Source organism: Bacillus rossius, chromosome 16 (genome assembly GCF_032445375.1).
Source record: "Bacillus rossius redtenbacheri isolate Brsri chromosome 16, Brsri_v3, whole genome shotgun sequence".
In the NCBI taxonomy this organism is placed as follows: Eukaryota; Metazoa; Arthropoda; class Insecta; order Phasmatodea; family Bacillidae; genus Bacillus; species Bacillus rossius.
Window position 1 is genome coordinate 7,788,119 of NC_086343.1, and position 19,546 is coordinate 7,807,664.

At 38.9% G+C, this 19,546-nt stretch overlaps 1 protein-coding gene across 8 annotated transcripts in view; it reads right to left on the reverse strand.

Annotated features, from left to right (window-relative positions):
* The window catches only part of LOC134540263 (aryl hydrocarbon receptor nuclear translocator homolog), a 286,817-nt gene that overhangs the window by 108,862 nt on the left and 158,409 nt on the right, over positions 1–19,546 (reverse strand). For 3 of the 8 annotated variants that reach the window (XM_063382914.1, XM_063382911.1, XM_063382910.1), the window contains 2 exons: positions 14,868–14,918; positions 8,478–8,564 (listed from right to left, as the gene is read on the reverse strand). The exons of 4 other annotated variants lie outside the window; for them this stretch is intronic. In XM_063382914.1, the coding sequence (XP_063238984.1) occupies positions 8,478–8,564; positions 14,868–14,918 (138 nt within the window). The remainder of the gene's footprint in view (positions 1–8,477; positions 8,565–14,867; positions 14,919–19,546) is intronic. One more of the 8 variants, XM_063382913.1, reaches the window with a different exon arrangement.

Below are 19,546 nucleotides of genomic sequence, written 5' to 3' on the forward strand. Positions count from 1 at the left end.
CCCCGCCGTCAACCTTGCGCGATGCTGCGGTGATAGCCCCGACTGAGAGAGAGAGAGAGAGAGAGAGAGAGAGAGAGAGAGAGAGAGAGAGAGAAGAGATGAGAAGGGGGGGAGAAGGGTTACGGTCCATCAAGAAGACGTCCCACAGCCCAGCACACAAACACCCCCCCCCCCATCCCCGATGACGTGACGTCTCGACAACACGTTTGAGATAGAAGGAGGATTTTTGCCGGCGGAGCAGGGGATATACCTTGAGTTGGCAGCACCTCTGGCTTACCCTTGCGTCGCTTTTTATTTTTATCTTTGAAAGATTTGTGCAATGGGAGTGCATGACTTGATGTAGGCTTTTGGCCATACGCCATTGCTCATGTACCTATGTCTGTGGAAGAAAACTACAAAAAAACACAAATGATAAAAACACATATTAAGCAAAAAAATTGCTGTTGTCAGGATATAAACACCACAAAATACTCCACAACAGGAATATGGTCAACAAACGAAGAAAAACAAAGAAACATGGACTAACAAAAACGAAAAACCCCCCCACAAATGATGACAGCACAAAAATACCGAACCCAAAAAATTCAGCACAACAGTTGAAACGAGACAAAAACACGACAAAACGAAAAGACCAAACAAACACAACAGTTTTCTAAAACAGAAACAAGCGACGTTTCGGGAACTGCTATCTGCTCCCGTCCTCAGGCAGAGACGCACATGGTACCTTCATGGTACAATTTTACCCTCTGACGTCACGCCTCGCTGGACTGAAGGCGATTGCTAGGGGCAGGCATTTTTCGCGAAAAAAAAAAAAAATCTGAACGCCTAATAGACTGCAAAAAAGGTGTACCCGCAACAGTGGTTTCTTACTTGTGATTGGCGGCCGTCTGCGAGAGAAGTCGTTGTCTTATTTGACCGAGCCACTCAGGACTCGTTTGCTACCGCGCTGAGTTACTGTGATTGGTTATGAAACGATCGACATAAATCGGAAATAAACTCACCCAGTCACGAAACACAGACGATGCTACAGTATTTTAACTTTAAACTGGTCTCGGAATCTTTTCGCGAAATATGCATGCCATTAGCGATTGGGTACTGGTTCTGACCAAACTTCTCGAGTGTACTTGTCATCCATCTGCTAATTTATTGTTTAGTACATTAGCCCCCTTCCCGAGGGCAGTATGTCCAAACCGAATCCAAGTAAGGGATCAAATCGGCATCAGTTTGTAATAAACGGTGCCCTGCGCGAGGCTAGTATCTGGTTTCAACACATTCCAGTGAACGATCATCAACCAAGGATACAATTGTTACGGAGTAATCCCTGGAGATAGCAGCACCATCGCACAAAAAAAATGGAACCGCCTTTCTAATTTTCTCAAGTACTTTTTTTAAGTTGAAGTGAACAAAATGTATTCCAGGATGGTTTCGCTAGCATAAAGTTTCATTTGGTATACACCCTGACGATCAAAGAAATGAATAGCTGTGATATTTGAGTATAGTAACCATAAAAGTGTACGGCGGAGAAATAAAGATAAAGGTGTAATGCAAGTCCGCCGAGTGCTTTCAAAAATACGTAATGGATGTTTCATGGCCAAAAAAAAAATAGTTTTACTGAAACCTCACGTTTTTAGCCTTATCACTCTTCTAAAAATATAGTTTCTACTCATCCATACTTAGCGTAATCTTAAATGATATTCGCAAACACACCGCAATCGCATTATCTTGAGCAGTTTTCAAATCGCGTAGTTTTTTTTTCCTGAAGCACTGAACACGGTATGTGCACCCAAGAATGGCTGGGGGGCTCTTGATACAGCAAGTACGAAACGTAACCTACGAAAATCCGATTTCGTACCAACCTCACAGAATCAAAACAGGTTTTTATTTCTCTCTGAAGATCTGCGTCGTAAGCATACGCCCTTGACGTCCCATGTTTCTTTAGGAAAGCCACGCAACAAGAGGGAAGAAAAAAAAAGACAAGGGGGGAAAAAGTGTAATTAATCGAGCGGTCTTCCGAAACACGATCAACATTGTGCGGCCCCGCTTTAATTACAGTTTTCCAGTTAATTACAAGAAATCTGTGACCACCATCAGTGTGGGCCGATAGGCTTGCGATGGGCGGCAGGACAAAAACCGCCCAGGTTGAATGGAGATTCCTGATACGGCAAGACGAAACATTACCAGCGGAGATTTTCCTTCCACCTGTCCTCTAGAGAAGATGGTCGATTAAACTATCCGCCCTCCTGCGGGTTCCAGTGAGTGGTAGTTCCAACTAAGTCCAAACTATAAAACTAAACCATGACACTCATCGCAGCTACTTGGGGGACTGGATTGTCGTACACGGCCGATAATGTCTGTACACGCGCTAATTCAGATTGCGAAGGAACATTGACCATTGTTTGGATTTTTCTTTTTTTTTTTTACTTTCGGTAAACGTAAGTAATTTTTATTTTTTAAGAATAATTTGAGATTTTTTTTTTCTTAATTCGTGAGAAAAATACCGAATACAAAATTAAATAAAGTAACATTTAAATAAATGTATGCTTCTATCACATTCCAAGATTTTTTTAAATAGATTTAATACAAAAAAATTAATGATACACATAGAATCACACACACACACAGGGGATAATTTGCTGGATAAAATATTTATCATTCATACGGACTTTTTTTTTTATTTGCGCGGATTTTTTGTTTTTTCCCCCAGCTATAATTAAATTAATGCCAGGAATTTTAAACGATTAGGTACGGCCAGTGGCGTAGCCAGGATTTGTGTATGGGGGGTGTTAAGAAGCATGTTCCCCCCCCCCCCGTATTAAAGTGGGGGGTCCGGGGGTCCTCCCCCGGGAAAATTTGGATTTTCAGGTGTAAAATAGTGCTATTTTAGCAGTTTTCGGTACTTAAATTTAAATATTGTAATGGTAAAAATTTTATTAATTTTAATATGAAATTTGTTTGAGTGATCAATAAGAAATTAATTAAAGATTTGGTGCTAAGGGTGGGGTTTAACCCCTAACCCCCCCCCCCTGGCTTCGCCCCTGGGTACGGCATGTGCAGTATCTGCGCTGAGAAATTTATTCACAGCATTCAGACGAAGCGGCCGTATCATTGCTTCAGTTCGAAACGAGTCAGTCGCGAAAGCAAACGGCTATCTCGGACTATCTGAACGCGCTGTCCTAGATTTTGTTTTCCATTCCAAGGACTGCCGACAGTGACTCACGACTCACGCCTGAAAGCTAAACAATCTGCCAGCATTGCAGCAAACGCCACGTCTGATAAATTCGCTTCCACTCCATTTGGATGGATGAACACATCGTTCGCCATTAAATTTAGGTTAATTTTTAAAGCTCTTAAATAATGTCTGAAATGCGGAAGGTGTTAAATAATACTTTTCCTAGGTTCACAAAAATTACGTTTTCTAAAATAAAACAAAAATCTATTACTGGAGACTGGAAAAATTCGCGATTTCGATGACCTCTAGGATAGAATCCACAATCCCCTACACACTCAAGCAAATGCCACCTGCTCATAGGCTACTGACTCGTGACACCTGCCAACTGGGACGCTTGCGATTCGATACTTTTTTGGTTGAAGGTTTTTCATTGGCTCATATTCCTTCAGATAAACTGTGAGTCAATTACAGAAGCAATATAAAAATACAGTTGTTTGGATTATAGCATATCATGAAATGAACCTGCGAATTTTTCCGGTCTCTATCTATTACTCATCTTTATTTCATTGCTAGCACTGAAACAAACTAAAAAATACAGCCAGTATAACTTAGAACAATAGTTCGTTAAAATTTGTGAGACGTGTTCCAATAATGGTCATTGTACATGACACACGGGCCCGAAATTAGTGAATGAGAATATGGAGAGAAAAAAACGGGGGGAGGGTTTCGAGGGGAGCATACCCTAAGGGCCTAAGCCATAGCTTCAAAGGAACCATAAATTAAAAATGGTCATCGTGAACTGCAAAAACAAACTCTTCTTGGAAAAAAAATACACCTAGTTTTAGTTAGATTAAAGGAAACGGGGCAGAAAACTAAACAACATAGATACGCTTTCCTTCAATTTCCCATCGTTACAGCAGCTAAATGAAACGTTAAAGAGCGCTATAAATAAATTGCGGGACTGCTACTTTACATGCTAACTTAAAACAAAAAAAAAATTCCTAGTTTACTCGTACAGATTATATACTCATTTTGACTATTCGTTGAATAACTAGACAGAAGGTTAGTATTTAAACGAACAGTTAATTAATAACGTACCTCATTTGCTGACTTACGACCCGTTTGTTGTAAATTAAAAGCGTGACAAAATCGCACTAACGTTTGTCAAGTTTTGCGGTTTCGTAGCACAATTGAGGAGGTTACTGCAAAAAGAGCCTATGACACCATGAGCCCTTTTTGGGGAGAATACAAAAATGAATTCTACATCTCTTAATCTCCAAGGTCACCAAATATTATCCAGAAATTTTAATTTGCTGTGATGGTATGAAAAGTTTTATGTGATTATGTTATGAGCCCTTTATGACGAGAACCATTTTAATTGCTGAAAGTTTTCAGATAAATAGATTACCTACTATTTTTATGTGTTTGTGTATTAATAGTTGTATTTAAAATGAGTGAAAGTATGTTAAGTGAACGAAGAACTATTCTGGATTTAGTGAAGAAAAAAAAGAGCTAAACATAAGTGTGTTAACCACCAAGAAAACTTTGCACCTTGATATCTCAGAACATTGTTATGGAGCATGGGCCTTTATTGCACTAATCCCATTCTTTATAGGCGTTTATTTTAACTTTTACCCTCCTGATATTTACCCCTGTGGGGTATGCAAGAAGGAATTTTCTTTTCCAAAATTTTTCGTTCTGTATAACATTATTAACCACTACTTTCTCTTTAATTCTTTTATTTTGGTTTAAGGGCGTAATTCCATTATACATATCATTTATATTTTATTTTATTTTGTTCTTTTGTCCCGTTGATCCCACATGGAGGCAAGGCTCCGGGATATATAACATGTCACGTTATACATGTAGTTCCCTTTACGTACAAATATGCATGTGCAGACATTAATATTTACATTATGCAAGTTACAAGAAAAAATACAGAACATGTTACACAATTTAACTGTATAGTGATACTTGATACTTGATGCAAAACATGAAGCAGCTGTCATCACAAGTCCATTCAACAAATTAACAGTTCAATTTCTCTATTATCAATCAAATTAAAGAATTCCTTCAGGATATTCCATAAGTATTTGTTTTACTGTTTTTTTTAAATACTGGTAAACTGTTTATGTTAGTTATTTTCTGTGATATTAAGTTGTAAAGTTTTACTCCCGTGTAATTTAGTCCATTTTCAAATCGCCTAGTGTTATGTTCAACTATCCTCAATTTATATAGATTGTATGATTAAATGCGAAGGCATTTATTGCCTTTATTGCAGTGACCTACTCAATTGTGAAGGGGGGGGGGGGGGGGGAAACGTGAATATTCGACAGCACTTGTGTTCGCCTCTGTGCTAGCACGCACAGTCAGGGTGTCCACAAGTAAAAAAAAAATATTTCGTAGCCAACTTAGGCGAGAAAAAAAGTACTAGATATGAAAAAGGAAAAAAAGTACTAAATTATAATTTGTTATGTTTTTAACCATTTTGGGAAGTTATTATGACATTGCAGTGCTCGAAACTTCGATATCACACACCACACACACACACATACATTCCATATATATATATATATATATATTTTAAATAATTACGCTTAATAATAAAACATAATGAAGTTACTGTAATATTATTATATTAAAGAAAAAAAAGTACTGGACCACAAAAAACATATAAAAGTACTCAGTGGCGTAGCCAGGATTTGTGTATGGGGGGTGTTAAGAAGCATGCAAACCCCCCCCCCCCTTCGTATTAAAGCGGGGGGTCCGGGGGTCCTCCCCCGGGAAAATTAGGATTTTAAGGTGTAAAATAATGCTATTTTAGCAGTTTTCGGTTCTTAAATTTAAATATTGTAATGGTAAAAATTTGATTAATTTTTAATATGAAATTTTTTTGAGTGATGAATAAGAAATTTAATTAAAGATTTGGGGCTAAGGGGGGGGGGGGGGGGGTTTGAACCCCTAACCCCCCCCCCCTGGCTACGCCCCTGAAAGTAGTAGATCTAGTGCGAAAGTACTAACTGTGGATACCCTGCGCAGAGAAAGAGGCGTGCGCCAGCAGCGCTACAAGCGGACTTGCAGGCACTGCTACACCCCCTCCCACAGACGCGGGGTACGAGAGAAAGAGGAGAGGGGGTAGGAGTGAGAGAGGGGGAGGAAGAGGGGGAGGGAGAGGGGGAGGGGAGAGCGCACCTGAGCGCCGGAGCGTGGGAAAGGGCCCGCCTCGCTGATGCAAGCCGAGATCGGCAGCGCAACCCAACCCAACCCAACACAATCCCAGCGCGCGCCGCTCGGCCTGTGTGCCTGAAGGGAAGCCTAAGATGTTTACATCAAGTTCTGTCCCTGCCCGAACACGCCCGAATATTCACTTTCGGCCAACCTCGGGTTTATTTATATTCATATTCATATTTCTCTGTTTATTTTAATGTAGCTATACTAAACCTAACTAACCGTCCATAGTGTTTTAAAGTGTTTTAATGTAGCTAACCTAACCAACCACTTTTAATATTTGAATTCGTTTTTCCTGCGCAAAAATAAAACAAATCCCGAGGTTAGCCGAAGGCGTGTTCGGGCAGGGACAGAACTTGATGTACATCTTAGGCTTCTCGTGTGCACGCAACTTACTCACGTAGCTCACACAGTGATGCCAACTTGACGTTTTCCCCCCCCCAAATTAAAGGGTTACCAAGATGTAAAGGGAATTTTTTTAGGGGGTACATTTATTTAGGGGGATTTTTTTTAGCGGGTACATTTTTAAGAAATTTTTTTTTGAGTGCGTTAAATTAAAGTGTACATAAAAAAAAGTGAAAAAAAAAAAGAACAGCAACACATGTGGCGCTGGTGGGTGAATTTCGCAACTACGATCAACAACAACTTTGCTGGTCAAGAGCAACGAATTCCGTTTTCACTTTTACCGCCTTTACTGTTCCGACGTTTTCACGTCGTCACGTTGAGGTTCTGTCTTTTTTATTTTGTTGTCTTGCGTATTTTATTTCGAAGACATTGAAATCACGTTAATTTTTTTTAAGAGTTGAAAAAAAGCTAACACGGATGATTTCACGGACGATTTTAGGTACGTACGGAAAAATTAAATTATTCTATCCCAGTTTAGTTTCATAGTTTTGTCTTCAACTATTTTTTTTAACCGTTAAAAAAAAGCTAACACGGACTTTTTCAAGGACGATTTCAGGTACGGAAAAATTCTAGTATTCTAAGTGGTATAGGGTAGTGCATACGGCCTTGGTCTATAATATCTCAGCGTGAAATGACATGGTCACCGCTACAAGTCCCTCAGAGACGCGTTACCGATGCAACAACTGCACTCACGCCAGTTCTGTGCCTGGCGCGTAGAGGCGAAGGGGCGTGTGATTTTCCAGCCAGAGTCACCATTAGCGCCCCTCGCGCTTTGAGAGCTCGTGCGCCCGGCCAGGCATGTTTATCCACATAATGCATCAATGCCAACTTAAAAAAAAAAGCACACCTACGCCCAAATTAGATACTAATAAAGGTACCAAGTAAAAACACCGAAATAAAGGAACATCATACATTAGGCTATCCTCTTTATTATCAATCAATTTCAAAGAAGTCGCTGACGCAAATGAGTTCGTATCGCGTTGCTAAACGACACATGATATTAAATGGAGAGGTATGCTAAAATATTTTACTGCTATAATCTTTAGTAAATTCTTTACCTAATGTGTGATAATTGCTTCATAAAACGTTATATCAATTAAATACGATGCTTATTTTATAGTTCTGAGAACCTTAAAAAAGACAATTTATATTTGAATCTTAGCATGAAGTACGGAATCACGTGGTAAATGATTTTTATTTAACCGTTCGGACGTAGATTTTGGCGTCAAACGTTTAGTTTTAGTATAAATCGTTCATAAATAAAATTTAAAAAAAATAAAATTCTATTTATTTGGACTTAACTTAAATTTTATTGATTTATAAATGATAGAAATAAAAATAAAAGGTTTTGCGATAGAGGATATACATACGAAGTTATTTCACATGCTCCAAGTCATACTGGGGTTGAAATAAACAGGCCTTTAAAGTTCTAAAAGGAATAAATAAACACTTAATAAAATGATTAAAAAATTATTTGTACAAAATTAACTAGCGTTACATCACTAATTTACTTAAATTCGCGAAAGAAAGGGCAAAAAAAAAACACACTAAACTATAGACGTGAAAATAATAGAAGTTCGTAATAAGGGTTGTTGGAACGACAAAGCGAGAGAGGACGGGGAAATTACACTAGCTGCTACGGATACGTCCACCAATAATAAACTTGCATACGTACCCTACTGAGGCGGCATCGCGGGGGTCATTTCGCAGATAAGGAGGGGGGTGGGGGGGGATCGGAAGCACCCGCAGATAACCCGTGCACCTGGATCAGCATACTTGCCATTAAGGATTATTTGTTGAAGTTAACACCCACTAAATAATATGATTAATGCTAAAGTGTGTTTGTATGCCCTTCTTTCACGCAACGGAGCAGTGGATTTGCACATGATTTTTTGCGCGCGCATATATATATATATATATATATATATATATATATATATATATATATATATACACACACACACACGCGCGCGCGCGCGCAGGGTTTACGGGTAATAACGCGCCATTTACAAACCGCTCAATATTTACTGAAAGTGTCCGATTACGAAAAGAATTTAACGGCCATTTTATTTCTCTATCCCAGTTTAGTTTCATAGTTTTGTCATAACGTTAATTTTTTTGACGTGACAACGTCTAATAAATCGATGAACGCCGGCTGCAAGCACGAAAAAGTGTCACGTTACGCACATTGTCCCGTTACGCAGTGTCCCGTTGCGCTCATTGTACGCTTGCGCCGCATCTATCTCTCTTCCACTCGATTGGAACAACCATCGATTTGACTTATTCGAGGCACATTAAACTTGAAACACTCCCATTCGTTTCCTACTTTTCCTATCATCGTCCTATCCTTAACAGAATAACACAGATTGGAAGAAGTTAAATAGCAAACATGTATAAAAGTTATAGTTAAAATAATCTCTTCCTTAAAGTAATAAACATATTTGAATTAATGAGTGCAAATAAAAGTAAATTTATCAATTAAATTGTAGATTTCATTTCACTCCTTCTTTGTATCCATACAAAATAGTGATAATTCAATAAAAATTATTCATTTTTATTCATAAAAGTATGCAATCATTTCAGCAATGTTTTGTTATGACGTTGTCATGTTAAACTATCGTCCGTAAACCGACTTTACAGACAACCAATTTTTTTTTTAAAGATACTCTGGAATTTTATTTTTCGACGATGGTTTCGCTAATCTATCTTAATACATTTTTGATATTATTTCCTGGTAATTTATACTCGTGTTGTTTTATAAGTTATTACGATCAATTTCCTGCGAAATTGCATTTTCAATACCATGCAATAAAATCTTTTTGAAGTTTTTCAAACACGTATAAAACGTGGATTGAAATTTATACCTGCCAGCACTTTAAACTACAAGCTGATAATTTAATTCCCCTTTTCCCATCAATTTCCATACTTTTAACAGAACAACAGACAGAACAGGGGGGGGGGAATGAAATGTTCCGACTGGGCCTAGGGCCGGGAAGCCATCTTTTCAGACGAGAGAGCCAAAACCCGAAGTTCATGCTTTTTTTCCCCAGTATCTTTAATGTAGCTATCCTAACCAAATCAACCGTCCACAATGTTTTAAAGTATTTATAACGTAGCTAACCTAACCTAATTGAACATTAGTATCCTTTTATCAACACCGCCATATTTATTTACAATGAACAAAAAAAAACCGAAGATGCACGAACGGTAGACCAGTAAAATTCGCGATTTAAAATCCCTAAAGGATAGACTCCATGATCCTCTGTGCACTGGTGCGAATTACATCTGCTGATTGGTTACCGACTCGGAACACCTGTTGGCTGGAATGATCGTGATTCGCTAATTCTTCTGTTAAAGATTTTTCATTGGCCCAGAGTTTTTCAGATAAACTGTGGCCCAATCACTGAAGCAAAATAATGTCAAAAGTATTTGGACTCTATCCTATCGCGAAATGAAATCGCGAATTTTACAGGTCACTAACGATCGGACGTTTGGCTCTCTCGTCTGTGAAAAGGCTTCCTCCTTGGGCCCGGGTCTGGAGTGCCACGTGACCTGGCACCAGGTAGGATGTCCACAAGGTCGACCTGCCCGCTCCGGGCGAGCGCGTCTTCGCCCTTGTGTCCAGCGAGCGCAGCCCTGCGACTCTGAAGCCACGTGTTTTCGGTTTGGATTCGTGACGGCGGGGTTCTTACTGAGAATTTCCACCGCGACCGACCGTTATGTTTCAGATTATTTGTTTTTAAATTTAAAGCTAGTATTTAACCTACGTTAAACTTGGAAAACATTCCCAAAAAAAAACCATTTATTATATATATTTTTAAATAATTCAAACACTAATTTAGAATAACTAATACCTGTCCAACCCTAAAATTCTAAACACCTACAGCCAGTAAATTATTTGGCTTTCTAAGTCCATTTTTTCTTCGGTTTCGTTTCCTTCAACAGGGGGTCTATTCACTATTTTTTTAAGGTGACATTTCGCAGTAAAGGCGAGTACCCATGCTACTGTTATACTCTTAAGAGCGAATCACTATGCTATATAGTCCTTATAGCGCATAATACTGACCTTAACTTAGTGGCTGGGTCGAAGATGGCGTTAACTCGAAATTGAACTTATATAAAAATAGATATGGCAGACGAAATGAAATGTATGAAAATGAAGTTATACAATGCGTAGAGAAAAATACGATAGAATTAGATGTTACTACTGCATCCTTCAAAATTTATTATACTGTTCGAACATGCTGGATATTTAAAATAAAGCATCTGAGTACAAAATCCTGGTATTATATAGTGTTCAAATGACATTGAATTATATGTTTGTTTAGCACACCTAGGCATTAAAAGTTAAATATTAGCTGCGAAATTTAGTCATTAAAATTTATACATATAAACGCGATTCTGCGAACTGCCACTTCAATGAAAATTACACTTGTGTTAAATTATAATATATATGTATATTTAATATAAACATAGATTCAAGGAAGACGCCAAAACATAAAAGTATAGCTCCCGATAAGCTGCAAAATTGTGAGCGCGAGCCGTTGAATAGCTTTTTTCGACGCAAAAGTCACAAAATGTTTCACACACATTAGCAAACAAGGCGAGATTACCAACACTTAAAAAAAAAAAATGAAAATAACACTTAAATCTGATAAAGAATTAATGTCAGGATCTAAACACATTATAAACAGAATCATATTGTTTACAAATACATATCTTGGAAGGAGGTAATTACGCCTTGACACGTGTGTTTGTACGAAAGTTTTCTCAAATCTGTGTCTTCCCGCAAAATAAAACCAACTCTGCAAATGTATTATGCCAGTATTTATGCAATTACAACAGCCTTAATCACGTAATCATTTAGAAAAATAAATAATCTCTTGGGTGTGATTTTAATCGTATGTAGTTTTGAGTAGTGACTTTTTTGAAGGATTGGTGTTATACAAAGCTTTCGGTGAACGAACACCAATGAATAAAATTCATTGTTGGAGCCCGCTATGCTGGTGCTTGTAAATGCGTTTCAACTAGTTACAACTGGTCTTTTCTGCGAAGGAAAACGGTTTGTTGTATTTGCAAACTGAATGTACTTTGTCTGCCATTAATCAACTACAACAACGAATTAACAAGCTTGATACACTGCTTACAGGTCCCTACATCGAGTTCCACCTGCATCAAATATAAATTTGCAGTGTTCAATTTGCAAAACGTAGATGACCATATGTGTTTTAAGTGGGCTATCCTGGTCAAGTTCGTGGTGGGATGGAATCCTGAGCAAGTCAGACAATGTTAGCATGACTTGGGAAGGGAAATTCGACTTCACTGACATATAAGCTAGTTTCTGACTCCACTTCACCAGATCCCACTGTTTGAGAGACAGTATCCAGGTGTCTCTGTCAACATATACTGCAGTCGAGAGAGGAGAGTATTTTAAAAGCGTTACGGAGTTAAAGAACAGTATTTTTTTTTGCTAACCTTACAACTTTTATTTTTATCTTGAGGCATGCTAAGCGTAGCTCGCTCAAAGCTAGTACGCAGGTTCCTTGCATTGCACTTTTCTACATGAATTCCACCAACAAAACGTTAGGGTCGTACAGAAAGGAAGTTCATAGTTGCTCCCTGCACGATAGTCCACAGCCTTGCCATTAGAGGTGAAACCGCACTAGAAGCACCAGCGAGCGTCGCTCTTATCATCCCGCCTCGCCGACACAACCAAACATACGACTCCCTCAATACAGTTAGCTTGAGGAGTACACTGGCGCAAGGAAAATTAATTTTTGGTCAGTATCTTGAACGTACATTTCATTTGTGTAACCAATCAATCACACGCCACTTGACTGATATGATCGGGGGGGGGGGGGGACTGAAGAAATACCTATGAAGTCCATAAAAATATATATTCTAACTTCTCTATCGAGTGTTCTGTCACGCTGCAAGAGATATGTTTCTAGTTAATTATGTTCATTCTCTAAAAATTTCACATCGGCTAACTATCCTACCCGACTCGTAAGCGATTAAGCGTGAACAGCGCCGTTAGAACGCATGCTAATTCATTTTGTCGCGCAAACGTCCTACGTCTTACGTACCTACTCCACCGCGAACCGACCCAAGGGACACCCGGAAAAATATATAATGCCCCCGAAAAAAGTACTCACGATTTAAATGGAAACAAATGGGTATTTATTTACATCCTACATGCGATCTTAAGGGCTCCGCCTACCCGGTCACACACAGGGTGCGCAGAGCTTCAGGAAAAACAACGCGATTTTAAAACTACTCAAGATATCCGGGTAGGGTCTGCTTACGAAAAGCATTTAAGAGTTCGCTGAGGGCCGAAAAGTATTTATGATTTCGGATTAAGTTTTTAAACTGTATTTTTAGAAAGGTGAAAATGGCTAAAACGCATGTTTTCAGAGTAATTTATAGGCGTAAAACAACCGGTACAGATTCTTGAAAGCATTTAAGGGACTTGCGTTACACCTATATCTTCATTTCTCGGCCATATAATGTTACAGTCGCCTCTCAGATCTCACAGTTGTCCTGTGTCGACGAGAAGACTGCGCGCCAGTCCAGAGGAGACACCGCGCTAGAAGCACCAGCGAGCGTCGCGCTTATCATCCCGCCTCACCGACACACATACACACACCCCTGACGAGGCGGGCCACTTAAGCTTTCGATTTAAATCAAGGGCCATGAATCCAGTACATTAATATTAATCCAGGAGAGAACACGACGTTAGTGTCACTCCAAGTGAAGTGTGAGCACTTATATTTTTTATAAGAAGAAGGGGGGGGGGGCAGGGACGTAACTAGAGATGGGAAAGACAAGGCTTGTGACACGGGCACATCATTGGGGGGAAAGGAAGGAGAGCTGCTAAACTGGCAGGGTAATATTTTTAATATAGATATTTAACTGAAGAGCGTTGTGTTAGAACACAAAAAATGCAAGTTAGAGGGCACACGAACCGAATTATTCGCTTGTATATTATCTTTGAAAGATTTGTGCAATGGGAGTGCTTGACTTGATGTAAGCTTTTGGATATACGCCATTGCTAAGCACATGTAATGTCTGTAGAAGAAAACTACAAAAACACAAAAGACAAAAACACAAATTAAGCAAAAAATTTGCTATTGTCAACAATGTGGTGTTTATATCCTGTTGACAACAGCAAATTTATTTGCTTAATTTGTGTTTTTGTAGTTTTCTTCTACAGACATTACATGTGCTCAGCAATGGCGTATGTCCAAAAGCTTACATTATTCGCTTGTGTTGAAAGATATCTACATACAAGTATATCATCAAATTTTAATTTTAAAAACTAATTTTTTTTCGCGTAATATCCCATTTGCGACGCATTACTGCAAACTAAATCTATATTCCCAGGTGAATCAAAAAAAGTATCCGGAACAGCGGGGAATTAACACGCAGCGGCGATACGAGGTGATGATGTAAGGTGTTTGGTTTTGAAACGAAAATGGGGGCGCACAAGACGGGTGGGAACCAGGTCTAGTCACGTCCCTGCCAGGGGAGGGGGGGTATAGGGGGCACGCCTGTTCGGTAGCGCGTGACCGCGAGTTCTCTCCCCCCCCCCCTGATCAGTGGCGGATCCAAGGGGGGGGGGGGCACCAAGGGCAAGTGCCCCTACCCACCCCGAAAAACCAGTTGTCTGCTACATTAATATTGCCGACAAAAATGATTGATTCTGAAACCAATAAAATATTTTAATATAATTAAATAAATTTCTTGTAGAATCATAAAATCTTGTGGTTGGATGTTATGTGTAGCGTGAGTAGATTAAATACAAATTTAGTAATTTTAAGACTTTTTTTTCCTCTGGCTGTTCTGAAATCCTAGAGTGCCCCCCCTCCGAGGTGGACCTCTGGATCCGCCACTGCCCCTGATAGGTCCGGGTGCGTGGCGAGAGAGAGCGCACACAGGGCGTGTGTGGCTCTCGTGTGTTTCCTCCGGGTGCTCCCGACCTTCCCTTCCCCCCCCCCCCCCCCCGCCGGCCATACCACCGCTCCTTCCCCGCCCGACAGAAGGGCGTGGCCGAAGGGAGACTGACCCTGCGATAGGAACAGCAGCAGCAGTAGCGGGCGCTAGCTCCGCCCCGTCACTGAAAAACAAAGCGTGATGATGGACGGATGTACAGATGGACGCATATATATATGTGTGCATCGACAAAGGGATCGAACTAAGGACTGAAATCGATCTTAACAAAATATTAACAGGTAGTTTTTTTTTTATTTTTAGAATTTTTCCCTAAATTTTAGGTTAATAATTACAGATTTTCAAGATGGCGGCCAAGATGGACGACAAAATGGCGGATTCTACGGCGGCCTGGTAATAAATACAGTGTTAAGAGGATAACTGGCGTTAACCAAAGGTCGGGTGCGAGAATCGCGAACTCACAGCCCAACCCAATCCCGAAAACCCCTCCCCAACCAAAACCCAACTCCCACCCTATCCTTTTTTTTTTTTTTTTTTTAACGAATAAGGCCTCTTTACATTTGGTGTCAGAAGTTAGGCCAATTACAGATAGGTGTACGAATGTATGGAAGGATAGATGCATGTATGTATAGATACATGATAGAATGATAGACGTATGGATATGGATGTGTGTGTGTATGTATGAATGGATGGATGAATTAACATGAATGAATGAATTATAACTTGAGCGCTAGTACACTTCGAGGTCAACGACCGCCACGTTTTCCCGGACAAGGAAGAAATTTACGGGGATTTGAACCCGCCGGGAATCGAACCCGGATCTCCTCGGCGGGAGCCGAGAGCGTTCTGGAACACTTCGTGATTGGCGATAAATAATGCGGTCTTTGTACACGAACACGAAAGTATATGAATTAGTAGATTCCCAAGATGGCCGCAGTTCTTGGAGCACAATGTCATCTCTCAACGTGTTTAAGGCTCGGCACTACACGTTATGTTCATTTTTTAAAAAACATTTTATTGTTTTTGACGTGATAACGTCTTATAAATCGATGAACGCCGGCTGCACGCACGAAAAAAGCATGACTCATTGTCACGTTCCGCCTGAGCCGAGCGTGCAAGAACCGGCCAACCACCGTGCGAGAAAATCTTCTATAATATCAAACAGGCTAAGGCGGGCTTCTTAACTAATTGTTCGTGATTATATTTAAACAATTTTTTTAAATTAAATGTGCAAAAACTGTAAATAATATTTGAAAATTAAAAAGTATGCAATTTTTCATTAATGTTTTCTTATGACGTTATCACGTAAAATTATCGTCCGTAAACCGACTTTACAGACAACCCCCTTTTTTTATTTATGGTTTCTTTCTGAAATTATAAAAAAACGCCTCTCTTGCGCATTTGTTTCGTCAAATAATTTGATAATTATTACTGCCGCGACTTATCTCACCCATTATATTAAACTTAGTAAAAAAAATATGTTGAATATGTTAGTGACAAAATAACAAGTACGAGGGAGGTATGGTGTTAAAATGTTTAAAAAAAATCCCTTAAAAGTAATGACGAGAAAATTAAAAAATTAAAATTAAAATGGCGTGTGTAACTGAGTCTTTATGGCATACTCTATGTCAGTTAGAAACACAGCAAGAAATTTACTAAGAATTCACTCAAAACCCGGTCAGTTATAAAAATTGTATTTTCGAATAAAAAATTTACTTGCACGGCCTGTTAATAAGTTAATTTAGTCGTTCAACACTAGCAATTCCTATAACTATCTACATAAATAAAAGCATTTTGCTATTTTGTAGCAAGGGAAGAAAAGCAATCACACAAAAACAACGACTTGTTTTCGAGATGCAACCACACAGAGCGATTTTTTTTTTTTTTGCCAGAGTGGAGATATGGAAGTTTCCAAGTTGCGCGCACCAAAAGTTTTGTTTCAAAAGTCAATTACAGTCTTTTAGCGTCTCAGCTTCCTCAAGTTCCGAAAGTGTAATTGTTCCAGCATTATCCCGCAGCTATGTAAAATCCAGCAACTTTACAACGAGGAGGAAAGAGTAGGTGGAAGGGAAAGGAGGGGGGCGGGAAGTAACGAGGAGGGACATTATTTACAGAAGACCAAGTTTAAGGGTAAAGTTACCTAGTTTGGGTTTAGGGCGAAGTTTAACCACCGTCGCAAGCGCTGTACTGTGTAACACCAACCCCCAACCCCCCAAACACAAAACTCCCTCTTTTTCGGTTCTTATCCAGTTTAAAGCTCCGAAGACCCTTCCACGCTCTCGGATACATATCAACCAGCCGCCAGCTAAAACCGGTAATTTTTCATCGCTTCCACATCACTCAATCTTTCAGGGGGTGGAAAAAAAAAAGGTGCGTTCAGTCACAAGCGCGAAAGTAAAACTTCAATCATTTTAATATTAAAACCGTTAACTCTCCTTTGTGGAATACAGTGCTATAACAAAAAAAATATGCATAAATAAATACTTGGATGCTAAATTTGGCAAATTATTTCTCGAAATACCACGATTAAACAGCGAGCATTTTACGTATCTTTATTGAGAAATTCATTAATACGCCTGAACATAAAATATCTAACAAATAAATATTGAGTATCAGTCATTCATTTCATACATTCAACAGTAAAGTGTTGAATAAATGTAAAACAATTTGTTTTTTAGTGTTTCAAGAAAAATAATTTCTAGAGTATATTCTCAAGGAACGTTTTAAAAATATTATTTCGAATCTTTTTATTTTATTTTTAATCTTATAATCTTTTGTAGTATGTTACAGCCCAGTCCACGTAGTATTAAGTGCAAGGGCCACTCAGAACTGACAACCCCCCCCCCCTCCGTTTTAATGTGAATTAACTTGGAATGGGAACTCGCCTTACATTTGTTGCGCTTGGTTGTGAAAAAAATTTGTAGTTTTATGGTTTTATTATATCTTCGGCTCCCGTCATCGTAGAGAGATAAGATATATTCCACTTTTTAAGTATAATCATAACCTTTTTAACACAAAAAGTTTCATTGAAATCGGTCACGTAGTTTTTGCGTCATGCTCGAAAAAAACAACAAACAGTTACAGTTTTATAATAGATTTGGAAAATAACAGACTACAACTTAGGTTTTTAGTTACATCGACGTGAAACGTAGAATAGTGGACGAATACACACATATATAGTTAGCCTTTCCAATGCGGTATTACGAAACAGAAAAAAATCGTTTAATACGTTTTTGGAAGAAAAAAAATGTACACAGCAGGTATACTTCCAATGGCGAGAATTTCAAAAGTACTAACGGTTAAATGCACAGCATTGCTCAACATGTTCATGACAGTACAGCCAACATTCCACATAAATCTGTAGTAAAATTTCCCTGACTTTTTCCAGACTTCACATCACAACAATTACAAATTTTCTTCTTTTTTTATTAAATAATTTATCTATTTTCAATTTTTCCGAAAGACATAATCTAAACCCCACAGCTGACCTAGTTCAAACAGAACCTTGCATCCGCCATTTTATTATGTGTAAAATTATGGAATAAAACACCAACTGAAAAAAAAAATGCTTTCACAGTCTGGGTGAATGCAGACTTGACGCATGGCATAATGGGGAATTTGCACGATTTCAAGTAAATTTCCTGGCTTTCCCTGAACAATTACCACTTCCCTGAATTTTCCCGGACTTTCCAGAACATGGACACCTGTTAAAAAATACCGTAAAATCGCAGGAAATGTATGAATCGTTTATTCGGACCGCGAAGTTGCCCGAGCGAGCGGAGAACTTCGGAAATGTTCGGGACTGACCGAGGGTAGGTGAATATTTAAGTAAAGTATATTGAAGTGCCTAGTTTATAAGTTACTTGTTAGCTTATTCCTTCCTTAAGGCCCTGTCACACTGTCAAATTTTTCGCTTCCGACACCTTCCGATATGTTGTGGCAAAAAAGTTAAAAGGTTATGACGTCACCGAAAAACGTCAAAAGCGCGGCCGTGTTTTCTTGACAACTTGGATGACTTGAGTTTCCACAAAATATTTTGCATGTAGGACGGGTTCTGAAACAAATTTCATGTTTGATGCTTTCGGCCAATTAAAATCGTCCATAACGAAAACGAAAATGACGAAGAGCACTTAGCCGATTAAAGAATTAAAATAAATAAAATAATGTTATCATGAATGTAGTACGCGAAAAAATTTTATGAGTAAAAATATAATTATGTTTCTATAACTTTAAAAAAAAATCTCTGGAAATTTATTTCATTATGCAAAGAATGGGCTACTATTGTAATTTAAATTTATTCATTATCAAAAATTTTAAAAATGCCCAACCACAGCAACAAGTTAAAAAAAAAAAATCCGCCGAGCATTGTGATTAATTATTGTTTCTACATGAGATTAAAATTGAGAAGTTTTTAACTTTCATAGTGTGACATTATTTAAAACATATTTGAAGTTATCTGTCCAAATATATTAGACGGAGAAAATATGAAGCCATTTTCCTGCCGATACTTCCCCTCCAACTCGATTGTCAAACAAATCGGAGACAAATATTCGACAGTGTGACCGGACCTTGAGTGTTTAAAGTGATGCTGGAGGCCGGTTGAGTGGTGAGTGGTGAGTGGTGAGTGGTGTGTGTCACCACCCGCCACCAGAGGGCGCTAGCGTTCCTGGTCACAAAAAAACCAACCCCCTTATGGTCAACTCTCTTCTGCCCTTGTCAACCCTTCATCCAGACCTTCCCCTTGTCTCCTGTATGCTCCTACACCTTGACGCATGCCAATTGCACCTCCGAACA